Below are 13,828 nucleotides of genomic sequence, written 5' to 3' on the forward strand. Positions count from 1 at the left end.
ACAGAATTATATTTTTGGTCTAAGGTCCTTGAAATTAGAGAGTTTATCTATGACTACGTGGAAGAGTCTGTCAGAAAGTAGATACTTAGTTGAGGTATAAATCAACCCTCCAGCGTAATAAAGATTAAGTCTGTGGTTCCTAACCTCACAAAACCACCTACTAAAGTGTAGGTTCTGGTTTCGTACTTTATAGGAGACAAATACAGTTCAGGGTAGTATTTTAAAGGTTATAGTTAAAAAATGTGTAACTGTTTACCATTAGGAAGAGCAACTGACTGTATTTGCCTAGATGTTTCTGCATAGTACACAGGTACTTTCAAAAGCATTAGTAACGTACTACATTTTAAGTTGAGTGATGGGTTCCAAGGCTTTTGTTTTACTACTATAACCAAAACAACATATTCACACCAAATATTTTTTGTGTATTACATATTACATAATAAAACATTTTAGTACTCATTTTGGATACAGAATAGGCCTCTGAGGCCAATGTGTCACATCTACTTCGGTGACTCTTTGGGTAATTGTTAGGGGTCACTCAGGGAAATTACATCTACAACCACATCTCAAAGATATTTTGTGATAGGCATAAAGCTGAATCTCAAGGACATACTGAAGTTCTTACAAGGTACTACTTCTTTTTTATATGTATTAATATAAATTTAAATTTGGGTGGCAATGATTTGTTTTCCCTGTTATTTTGGTCACCTCTTTAAACTATCACTGAAGATATATATGCACTTAAATTTTGAACTACCTAGTCTAACTTTCAAACTGATTATCTTTCTAAAATTGAATCTCTTCTCCCTGGGATTCCTATTCCAAGTAAAAGAAGCATGATAGCCATCAATCCTTGATTTAACATCTCTCATTTTTAACAGGTCAGTAAGTCAAGTTTGGGTCTACCTATAAACCATCTCCTTCCCACTTAACAAACTCCCTTGCCAGCTTAGTTCCACATTCACTGTAATTAACCAACCTAACTTCGACCTTTTTCCAGAAATGTGATACAGTCAAACCAATTCCTTACTATGATGCTATTTCTCTGCCCTCTTGTTTTTGCTGCTCCCTCTGCCTCAAACTTTGTTCAACCTTCTCCTTATCTGTTGAAAATCTAAACATCCATCAAATTCTGCACAACTTAAGCCTCCTACAATTAACCGACCCAACAGATACTCCCAGGTGCCCTACTAACACTTCTCATAGGTCTGATCAGTTTCCCTTGTATCAAATTCAACTATGTACCCTGGTCTTGACACCCAAGCTTAAATCTCATTTATCTTAGGAATTAAGAATAGATGTTTAATATACACTTGAGAGTTAAAATGAATTGAACTCTCCATCTGGTGAACTGTTTCCCAACTCAGTCTTTACCAATAATCTCAAATGCCCCAATAATAACTGGATACCCCTGATGGGATTCTAAATGGAATTAAGATTTTAAAAAATATTTCCATTATAATGGAAACTTGTCAGTAAGTAATGTCCAGTGTTCATTAACTCGGAGCTAATTACTAATAAATATAAATGTTAGAGTCTTATTTGAGAGACGTGTTAAGAATACTTAGCATTATTTATCTTAACTGTAAGTAATCAACAGGTTATGAATGACTATTTGAATAACAAAATTTTCTCCCAGCATTACCACAAGTAGTGGCAGGCGGGGAGGAAGAAGACTTTCTTCTGCTTTGGATGGGGATGCAGTCGAGGCTAAGTTGATGTATCTGCACTTCTACAGTTAAAACCCATAGGAACATTATAAACAATGCTACGTTCTCTGCAGAGCCCAAATATGCTTACTTAAATACAACGTGCCAGAAATATTTAAAAGCATCATAAAGGAAGGAAAGGATCTGGGTTTACAGTAAACTAAATGCCTTGAGAAGGGCCAGGGCCTATCATATTTATAACCCACACCTAGAACAGTGACTGACAGAGAAGGTGCTTAAAACTTACTGAAAGACAAGTCAGAAGTGTCTGTTTAGTGAAAAGCTGAAACATCAGGAATGAGACAAGAATGCTCACTCTTACCACTTTTATTCAACATAGTACTAGAAGTCCTAGCTAGAGCAATTAGGCAAGAAAAAGAAATAAAAGGCATCCAAACTGGAAAGGAAGAAGCAAAATAATCACTATTTGCAGATGACATGATATTATATATGAAAAATCTAGAGACTCTACCAAAACAACTGTTAGCACTAATAAACTAATTCAGTAAAGCGGCAGGATACAAAATCAATATACAAAAATCTATTGCATTTCTATACACTAATAATCAACTACCAGAAAGAGAAATTAAGAAAACAATCCCATTTACAACTGCATCAAAAAGAATAACATACCTAGGAAAATTAGGATTTAACTAAGGAGGTGAAAGGCCTGTACACTGAAAACTGTAAGACACTGATAAAACAAAATCAAGAAGACACAAATAAATGGAAATATATTCCATGTTCATGGACTGGAAGAATTAATATTGTTAAAATGTCTATACTATCCGAGGAAATCTACAAAGTCAATGCAATCCCTGTCAAAATTCCAATGGCATTTTTCACAGAAGTAGAACAAACAATCCTAAAATTTGTATGGAACCACAAAAGACACCAATTAGCCAAAGTAATCTTGAGAAAGAACAAAGCTGGAAGCATCACACTCTCTGATTTCAAATTATATTACAAAGCTGTAGTAATCAAAACCGTATGATACTGGCATAAAAATAAGCACATAGATCAATGGAAGAGAAGAGAGAGCCAAGAAATAAACTCACACATACATGGTCAATTAATTTACAAAGAAGCCAGGAATATACAATGGAGAAAGGACAGTCTCTTCAATACATGGTGTTAGGAAAACTGAACAGCTACATGCAAAAGTATAAAACTGGACCACTACCTTACACCATACACAAAAATTAACTCAAAATGGATTAAGAAGCTGAACGTAAGACCTGAAACCATAAAACTCCAAGAAGAGAACATAGGTGCTAAACTCCTTGACAATGGTCTTGGCAATGATTTTTTGGATCTGACACCAAAAGCAAAGGCAACAAAACCAAAAATAAACAAGTAGAACTACATCAAACTAAAAGGCTTCTGCACAGCAAAGCAAAACATCAACAAAACCAAAAGAAAACCTACTAAATGGGAAAAAATATTTACAGATCATATATCTGATAATATCCAAAATATATAAAGAACTCATACAGTTCAATAGCAAAAAACCAAACAATGCAATTAAAAAATGTGCAGAAGATCTGAGTAAAAATTTTTCCAAAGAATACTTACAGATGGCCAAAAGACTCATGAAAAGATGCTCAACATCACTAATCATCAGGGAAATGAAACTCAAAACCACGACAGGGCCGGCCTAGTGGCGTAGCGGTTAAGTGCGCACGTTCGGCTTTGGTAGCCCGCGGTTTCTCAGTTCGGATCCCAGGTGTGGACGTGGCACCACCCTGGCACGCCATGCTGTGGTAGGCGTCCCACATATAAAGTGGAGGAAGATGGGAGTGGATGTTAGCTCAGGGCCAGTCTTCCTCAGCAAAAAGAGGAGGATTGGCAGCAGTTAGCTGAGGGTTAATCTTCCTCCAAAAACGAAAATAAAAAAAAAAAAACACAACGAGAGATCACCTCACTCCTGTTAGAATGGCTATTATCAAAAAGACAAGAAATAACAAGGTGTTGGCCAGGATGCAAAGGAAAGGGAACCCTCGTGTAGTGTTGGTGGGAATGTAAATTGGTGCAACCACTATGGAAAACAGCATGGAGGGTCTTCAAAAAATTGAAAATACAACTACCATATGATCTAGCAATTCCACTTCTGGGTATTTATCCAAAGACAATGAAAACACTAACTCGAAAAAATATATGCACCCCGATATTCACTGCAGTATTATTTACAATAGCCAATATATGAAAACAACTAAAGTGTTTATCCATAGATGAATGGATAAAGAAAATACCGTATACATCCAATGGAGTATTATTCAGCCATAAAAAAGAATAAAATCTTGCAGTTTGCTACAACACAGATGGACTTGAGGGTATTGGCTAAGTGAAATAAGCCAGACAGAGAAAGACAAACACCATATGATCTCACTCATTTGTGAACTCTAAAAAGCACACATACACACTCACAGATATAGGTGAAATGGGTGAAGCGAATCAAAAGGTACAAACTCTCAGTTATAAAATAGATATGTCATGAGGATGCAATGTAAAGCACAGCGAATATAGTTAATGATACTGTATTGCATATTTAAAAGTTGCTAAAAGAATAGATCTTAAAAGTTCTCATCACAAGAAAAAAATACTTTGTAACTATGTATAGTGATGGATGTTAACTAGACTTACTGTCATGATCAGGTAGCAATTATACAAATATTGAATCATTATGTCATACACCTGAAACTAATATAATATTGTATGCCATTTATACCTCAATAAAAAAATAAAAAAGAAGTGCATGTTTAAAGAAAGCCTGATCTATTAAATAAACAATTATGTAAAAAAACAAAAAAGGCCTGATCTTTTGAAAGAAACTCATTCCATCTTCACTTAATAATAAAATCCACTCTGAGATTTAAAGAGAAGCAACTACAGTTACACAGAATATCACAAATCAGTTTTGTGAGTTATACAAATTACAGCAAAGAAAAACAGGAGCTATTTCAAAGGCCTATAGTCAAAAACTTAGAACGGAGCAAAGAAGTTAATTCTTTTATGACCTTATAACTCTGAATAGAAAGCCACAGGTCAATATCTTGCACATATTGCTTGTTACCAGCACTATCAACACAACTTCTTAAGTAATTCAACTGCACAGGAAAACAGTTAATTACACAAATCCCATTTTAAGATGTGTACCACTACACAATTTCCCTTTATTATATAATGCAGTAGTTCTAATCACAAGGTAGAAGTAGCTTGGTTTCCTTGATAACCTTAAAGTGTATCTATCATTAGATGTGATCCAATGGATAATATGAAAATTATTAGCTGAGAACCATTAAGAAAAATCTCTGGATCACTGGAGTTTACAAAAGCAAGATCCAAGTTATTTGAGACTATGGGTCTAAGACACTTAAGATTCAAACCTAGAAGAAGGTTGAAAATTATCCAGAGAAGCAGGCAGGACATGTCAGCTGAATAAAGGTTTCCTTTATACCAGGGTTGAAGTTCAGCCTGACAAGTAACTCACTCCTACCCCAATGGTAGCTCCCAACTACTGGTATACAGAGTCAAATGCTTGTAAAGAATGAGTCCAGATCTTTCATGTGATGACACACCAGACCACTGGCAACCATGAGATGTTTTTACTAGTCTTTTCACTCTATTGCCTTTAGTTACTTCATTTAGGTATGCCAGGGCATCCACTTTTCTTTTTGGTATCAGAGAGCAGCAAGCATGTGACAAAACTTCATATAATGAATATGTTGAACAGGTCTTTCTTAACCTCCCAGCCCAACCCCAAGACCTAGACAAATTAAAGGGAACAACCATAATTTGTCAACAGCCTATAGATAGTTCATTCCAACATCATTGTTATCATAGAGGATCATAAAGAGTGAACTCCTTATTTGTTTTATGTTCACATACAGAATAAATTGGTACACATCTGATCAAACAAAATCCTAGGCTTCTGAGAAAGCTACAAGAATGAAAGGAAAATAAAATATTCCTATTCTACAGTCACAAATTACAAAATTTACTTTCATATCATTACTTTTTGGTGGTAATTCTCTATCACCACAACATTGCACAGCCACTTAATGAGACCAAGATAATTCCATCACACACCATAGTGGGAATAACATAAGACAACATTTATTATTTACTATTATCAAGTGCTGTTCTGTGTGCATGAAATATCTTATCCCATTTAATATCCACAACTCTATTAGGTAGGTACAGATGAGGAAACAGACTCAGAAACATCAAACAACTTGCCCAAGGCGTACAACTAGTCTTCAGATCATTCTGTCTCTAGGTTCTTAATTATCTGCTATGCATAATAAACTTCGGATTCATGTATAAGAAGAGACTACAGCCAAAAACATTTAAACTGAAAAGAATGTGTTCACTGTATTAATGTTTTTTAAAAAAAGAAAAAATCCTACACACTCCAACAAGTTTTAGTACTCTTGCCAAAAAGAAAAAGCAAATAGATTCCAACTAGACTATACTTCCATTTATATTTAGAGTATGAGCTGTGCATGAGTCTGTAATGAATATATATATGTGCGTGTCTGTGTGTATAACACTCACATTATTCAAAAGCTCCCAAAAATGTGAAGTTTGTTCCAATCCTTCTCTATTTTGTCTACTTTAAGAATTCTTTGCAATATGCTTATGTAAATACTGATTTTAGCTGCTGTTCTCATTTCTCAAATCTTCAGCTTATAAATGGATTGGAAAAGTGACAGACCTAAGCAGACATCTTTGGAACACAAAACCAAGGATATAAACAAATATAACTAAATCAAAAATAAAGACTTCTTCAAAACCTTTAACTTATCACTACCAATAAATGAAAAGAACTAAAAGAAAGTAGAACATAGTGTGTGTGTATGTACATACACACGCACAATGCATATACTCAGGTGGGTATCTGTTTTATTAGAATACACAATGGTCAACATTTTACCTTAGTTCATTAAAAACTCTACAGGAGCGTAAAAGCTAAATGAAAGAAGATTCTGTAGTTAGAGTAATGTTGGGGCATGAGACAGTATTTAAGAAAATAGTTCCAGGTTGTTAAACCGAAGAGGTGAGTGCCTTCAGTTTTCTTATGCCAGAATTCACATTATGGTTCAATTGCATTAATAGCTCATTAACTCTGCAGGTGATTTGCCTTTGTCCACACTTGAAAGAGATGCTGAAGAGAGTCAAAGAATCAGCATTCCACTTACCTGATGGTTAGCCTTCATTACAGACAGAGGTAAAGGCTATTACAGCACCACAAATCATAAAGCACAGTACAAAGAATATGTAGGCATGAAAACACTATAAGTTGTGAATATACTATTTCCACTCAAAAGTGTGAAACTCAGAGACGTTGAAATTAGCACCTGAAATTAAGTATTACGTGTGATATTGTTAGAATGAAAACTGAAATAGAAGACTTTTTGATGAGGACTTGGCAATCCTATCAATGCATTTTGCACTCTGATATAATAATCATATTATTGGAAACACATTCTAAGTTGCACATTTTTGTCATAGTTGAGAGCCGAACATACATCTGGTATGTATCTTCTCCATGTAAGCTAGTAATACTACAGACTTTTTTATATAAGCAAAGTAATACCAAGAATAATTTTACCAAAATAAGGCAAAACATTTATACTCACCCAACATTGTGTAAATGTAAAAACTATTTAAGACTCATAATTGCAAAGACTCTTTATTCATAAGAGTGTATTATCAGAGAATTAGAATAAACATTCCCAGAAATGGAAAAATAAGTGACAAAAAGCTTAATAAAATTCTCGTTGTTTCTAGACATGACCTTCAGAATGATCATATTGACAATAAAAAAAATACTAGAATGTTCAGTCTGCAAGTGATCAAGGGCTAAGTTAGGTGCTTTGGCCTTGTTCTGCTGAAGAAAGCAAAGAGAATTTAGCTTTTGGATAGAGAATAGACATTGGTAGTCTCCAGATTTTACTTCCAGCATCTCAACCCACATTCAGCCTGGTGTGAAAAGATGGCAGATGGGATGACTTCTGTTATTTCGACTGCTGAAGCAGAATACTGCTTCAGCATCCTGCCTGTTTCTGTAAACATGAATATTCAGCCACAATAAGGAGCAAGGATAAGCGCGCGGACTGTATTAAGCAGGTACCAAAAATTCTTTATCCTTTTTCTCCTCATATCATCGATTAAGACCGAAAAAAAAAAATCAACATTCAGAAAATGTCATTTCTACCAACCTCGAAAAAGACTTATTATTCAATGAGATTATGCTGGCTTTCATATATTTAATGTAAATGTATGGAGGGAAATGTGTAGGCAGAAGAAAACCACAGTAATTGGCATTTTAGAGGGGAAAAATTTCAAGGTAACTAAACTGAACCAGTAATTATTTTCCACTTTATTTTATACTCATGATTTCATTATTTTCTCCGAAAATGTTGAGCAGGTATTAAGAGTATATCAGTGTTCACGATTTAAAACACAAATCCAATTCCTTTAAATTTCACAACAAACCTCTACACTGGCATATTATCCTGTTGTGTAAATAATGCCTATTTGTAACTCTTTTTTGCTTATATCTTGGAAGGGATTAATGAATCCAAAAAGGATAATTTTGCTATAAATAAAAGAAACAGTGATAATATCTCTATGAAAAATATTGTGATATTCCCTAAGGTGTGTTACCATCTCTACCCCTCCCAAAAGACAGAGAATAAGGTCTAGAAATAAAATAATACACCTATATTTGCTAAAATGAGGAGTTTAGTGATTGCTGAAAGAAAATCTAAAGGCCACCTATTAAACACCACATCTCATCAAAATAAAAAAAAATGGCAATTCATTGTAAATGGTGGGAATTTCTTCAAGAAACCTTATAAGTGAATAAATACCTCAATGCATAATTTGAATTCCACCCTCCATGTCACTTCTTTCTAAAAGACAACTATGTAGGAAAGGTGGCATGAGCCATCAGTTTTCCCGGTATCTCCCTCCTCTCACGGCCAGGTAAGGAGCAAATGTCCCGGGTGCCAGGAACCAGACATACATCTCAGACTGACTTATGATCCCAAGGGCCCAGCAAGTTTTATATTTTAAAAATAAGAACAATTGTTAACAGAACGATGGATATCAGTCTGCTCTTTAGGACTGAGAGGGAATTTCTTCGATATTTTCCACATCCTAATGAGCATACATTATAGAAGTAAATCAATGCCAATGCAAGGCACACATGTGGAAGTAGAGATAAACTTACGAAGTAGCCTGTTCCCAAGCTGGAAGGAGCTGAACTCTGCAATAAAGCATAAAGACAAAGTGGAAAATCAGCAATGGCTTTTAACACGTTCCAATCCACACAGCTCATTACCAGCCCTTTGCAGGCTTTTCATCACTACATCACATAAGCAGTGTATGCTGCCCCTTGTCATCTGCTACTGATACAAATACTGTGTTGCTTAATTTTCCCCTTTACATCTCTCAACAACTCAGAGATGCTAACGTGCTATTTACTGAATTCCAAGCTTCCGCAGTGGACATAATTGCCAATTTATTTGACAGGCAGCTGAGTAATGAATTAATGATGGCATTTCGTCCTGCACTGAGACTAAACAGACATGCATCAGCCTGCCTCCCTGACTTGCTGACATTCAATGTCCTGGTCTCAAGCTACTCAGTTTTGTGGCCACAAAGGGGCAGGCAAGAGGAAAAAGCCCAGACTGACTTGAAAATAAAAAGCCCAGTGGGTTTGGATGACTTTTCCAGTGTATGACCTACTTGCCAGTGTATTCCCTAAAGGCGCCAGTTAGTACACACAGAGTGCTTTACAAAAATGAGACATTTTGTAAACAGAATTAGTAGACTAAAATGCAAAGAATGTGTGGGTAAAGGGAAGCACTGAAAAGCACCATTTTTCTGAAGGTTTTAGTCACAAAAATTATCAATTTAGGCTTCTGGAATTCTGACACACAACGAACTAAAAAAAACAATAATTCTGAAAGGTACACCGGGCATCTCTTCTTTGGAGAAAGAGGCCGAAAAAAGAACTTGGTTTGTGTTGTAAACTTGTCTGTGATTAGTTCTTGTTTGTATGTTTCTTTTTTTTCTAAAACCTCTCATTACAAATTCTTTAATTTTTCGTGTCCCCTTCATGAACAAGAGAGGACACAAATGAGCTTGAAACAAAAAGAATGCTACTGCTGAGGCAGTCTTCAGGTCTCAGCGAGGCGTCCTTGTACCAGCAGGGCCTTCTCACTGACTAGCTTGGGTCAGGTGTTACACCTTCCTGGAGTGGCCTGACTTTCACTCTGATGCAATGATTACTCAGTTGAGCTGTAGCTCTTTCACCTAAATGTCCTGCCCCTGCTCTGCAAACTAGAGGCAGCAGAGACCATCTGGTTTACTCATCATTGCTTCTCCAGAGCCTAGGACAACGTCTTGCACACATTTAATAAGTATTTATTGAATTAATGTCTAAATAAATGAATGAATGAATTGTACAGGGGAAATTAAGGCTTAGACAAATTTAACATTTCCAAAAGTATAGTAGATATGATTCTTCTTGATTTAAACTGGTTTTGAGAAGGAAATATAGTCCTGTGAGCACAAACAGCATACACATCAAACAAGGATAGTGTGCTCCAGGACATTCCTAAATGCAATTCCCAAAGCAAAACTTTCTTCACCTCAGTGTTTCAGACAAGCTCAGGAGAATGAAGGATGATAGATGTGTGATTCTGCACTTTGGACTTGCTTTAAAAAAATCGTGCTGCATTCTTGATCCCATAAATGGTATGTAAGGAGGTCCAAAGAAGTCATGGAGACAGCTTCTCATAGCATTGATTAGCCATGTGACAGCATCATCTGTTTTCAGCACCAAGAGCCCTCCATGGAGCAGAGGAAGGCAAAAGCCAAGTTAGATCTCCACCAGGCTGGAGTCATGACTCTGGGAGGTAAACTCATTTTAGGATGAATTTCTCAGAGAAAATAAGATACTAGTTTATTTCAGGGGTTTTTCCCCTTTCCTGCAAATGTATTCTATCCCAGAAGCAGAAGTTCCCCCTCAAGACCCACCTCCCACCCGCATGTACATATCATCTTTTTGTATACCAAAGAAAATGACATCCTTCAGGTCTCAGAAAGCTCTGTTATACTCATTTTGCATATATATTGTACATTACTCAGGGAGCTGGGTGGAGAAGAGGGCTTTGTTGTGCATATTTGTTCTGGCTATTGTTTATGCAGGTCTGACTGAATGAGGGAACAGTGGGTATCATTTCAATTTCTGATGTCAACATCAAATTACTTATTTAATTTCATGCCTGGCGAAGCATTGTATAGCTACACGCAGAATCATTTCACTTCATTTGTTATGCTGTGTTTTCGTGGCGACTGGCTTGCCTTCCAACTGACAGCTTTAATTACGACGTGAATTTGATTGCACTGCCGAGGAATTAACATAATGCAACAAAGCATTTAAGCACCCTGCCTTAAAATACTCCCCCCTACACACACACACACATGCACATGCACAGAGAGACACATGAAGGAACAGTGACACTAGATCCTCAAGTACATTAAAGGTCCACTCAGGTTTCAGCATGTGCTAGAAAGCATACAGAACTTAAGAGTCAGAGGGTACCCACAGCTGCGAACCCACTGTACTCACCATATTTTTTTTGAATAGGAAAAGATTTGTGGCACTAATATGTGATTTCTACACTTGGCAAAGAACTTTGTAGAAAAATCCTTCTAATCTACTTTGTCAAATGTCCATGGCATTGATGTTTCCTCCCTTTATTTCCCTCCTCCACCATATTTTTCTTGGCCAAGTGCCAGCTCCCTTCAATCACAGCTAGAGAATTTGAACAGAAACAACATCTCTGAAACAAAGAGATTTCTCCTTCCAGTTCTACAACCCCAAGAATCTGGCTATGACCTTGTATTCAGTGGTCACCCTGGTCACCAATAGAACTTCCACCATCAGATACAGGTAACAGAAGTTTTGAGACCAACAACAGGGCAGGAGTCAGGGTTTCACTGATAGCTCACAATACACACTATATCCCCGGTCCTTGCTATCCAAAAGGCCCAGAAGAGTCTTGGTCATGCATGCCTAATCTAAATTTGTATCTAAATATAGCAGAAAATATTTGATAGCTTTAACAGTTTTCCAAGTCAAAAATTCCATAAACACCTCAAACCATGGGCAACACCAAATTATGCTACAAAAATGGAATAAATGTTTATAAACAGCTTTTTATTGTTCGAAATGTGTTATGTTAGTTACTTATTTACCCATGTGCATTTAGGAATTGGTACTGCTTTCTCATGTTACAGGAAGAGACAGACACCACGAGGTAAAGGCCTAGGAAAGCAGACAGGTGGTGACGCCCTCACCACCGAACCATCTAATGGAGTCAAGTTGGTTTCAACTTTCTATGTTTCCCTAGTCAATTTCTAATGAGAAGAAGGGTCTTCCATTTTTCTTGCTTGAAGAGAGAAGGCAAACTCTGTCCAAGCAAAAGAGCTTAGAATCCAGAAAAGGCTGTGAGTCACACCGAGGCTTGAAAAACGAAAGGGTGTTTTTAAAAAATGAACAAACAGGATGTCACCAAGATGGGGGAGTGAGTATTCTTCTTTGTCTCTCCCCCTTCGAATCTACAAATAATTGGACATTCATCGGTTAACAAAGGATATCCGTATAGCATCTCAGGACGCCTGAGAGACCTGTGCTATTATACATCAGTAGGCAGATGGACTTCCCCCCGGGAGGAGGTGGAGATAGGTGAAAACTCTCCGATGCCAGATCCCCGGACAGCCTAGTACCTGCAAGCAGCTTTCTTCCAGTGGACACCCCCATAGCATCGCCATGCACCAAGGGTGGGTGTGTGCATGCACTGGCGGAGCGACAGTGGAAACTGGTGACTACAGCCCTAGCTAAGCCCCCTGCAATTACCCCAGGACCAGGGGGAAACTCCACAGTCCTGCACCAGCAGCAGGGAAAGCTTCTACTCATCATTAGCAGAGAGGCTCCATCCAGCATTCAGAATGCTGGGAGGCTCCCGAAGAGGAGGATCCTGGGCAAGGCAGCAGCACACCAACCGCCTCTGACTCATGGACTCCGGCTGTATCCCAGAGCGGGCAGGGGCACCCCCATGGCCGGAGGCTAGGTGGAGCTCCAGCGACCCGGCTCTGCAGCCCAGAGGGAAACTCCATGGGCCCGCACCAGTGGCAGGGAAAGCCTCTACTCAGCGTTAGCAGAGAGGCTCCGCCCAGCATTCAGAACGCTGGGAGGCTCCGGGAGAGGAGGATCCCAGGCAGCGCAGCAGCCCGCCAGCCTCTGACTCATGGACTCCTTCTGTGTCCCAGAAGGGGCAAGGGAGACCCAGCGATCCCGTGGGCATGGCCCAAGGCTGGGTGGAACTCCAGCGGCTTGGTTCCATGGCCCAGGGGGAAAATCCACAGTCCCACAGCAGCCACAGTGAAAGCCTCTGCACAGCACTAGTGGAGAGGCCCTGACCAGCAATCAGAAGGCTGGAAGGCCCTGGGGCAAAAGTAGCACAGCTAGGTGAGCTAACCACAGACTGCAGAAGATACCCATAGCTCTGCTGTGGCCTACAGTGGACAAGTGATATCTTGTGGGAACTGACAGTGACGGAGCCGCAAATATATGTGATCCTGCTCCCGGTCACTGGGAAAGCCCATAACACTGCTGCAGATCCTAAGGAGGGAGCGCGTCTAGGTGGTCTGCAACAGTAGGCACCAGCAGCCTGAGGACCCACTGCGATTGCCGCCACAGCTGACAAGGGACCCCACAGGACCACTGTGACTACGAGAAGGGGCCCAGGTCCAGTCAGCAACAGCTGACAGGGTTCCTGGTCGGTGCAGTCTAAGCAGCTGCTCCCCAGCCACACCAGTAGAAACAAGTGGAAGCAGTAATTAAACTCTATCTCTATGCGGAGGCACAAATCCACGACATCAAGCAGTATAAAAAAATATACTAAATCTCCAGAACAGAAGGAAAATGACAAGTACCCAGAAAACAATCTCAAAGACACTGAAATCTATAACATAAATGACAATGATTTCAAAACAGCAATTATTAAAAAGCTCACTGACTTAAAAGAGAATTCAGA

The 13,828-nt window shown here is 38.4% G+C and overlaps 1 protein-coding gene across 5 annotated transcripts in view; it reads right to left on the reverse strand.

Annotated features, from left to right (window-relative positions):
• The window catches only part of AUTS2 (activator of transcription and developmental regulator AUTS2), a 1,146,910-nt gene that overhangs the window by 600,644 nt on the left and 532,438 nt on the right, over window positions 1-13,828 (reverse strand). For 4 of the 5 annotated variants that reach the window (XM_046666258.1, XM_046666259.1, XM_046666256.1 and 1 more), the window contains exon 4: window positions 8,950-8,985. The exons of the other annotated variant lie outside the window; for it this stretch is intronic. In XM_046666258.1, the coding sequence (XP_046522214.1) occupies window positions 8,950-8,985 (36 nt within the window). The remainder of the gene's footprint in view (window positions 1-8,949; window positions 8,986-13,828) is intronic. 5 annotated transcript variants of the gene reach the window in all.

The sequence above is a fragment of the Equus quagga genome, chromosome 7 (genome assembly GCF_021613505.1).
Source record: "Equus quagga isolate Etosha38 chromosome 7, UCLA_HA_Equagga_1.0, whole genome shotgun sequence".
NCBI classification, from domain to species: Eukaryota; Metazoa; Chordata; class Mammalia; order Perissodactyla; family Equidae; genus Equus; species Equus quagga.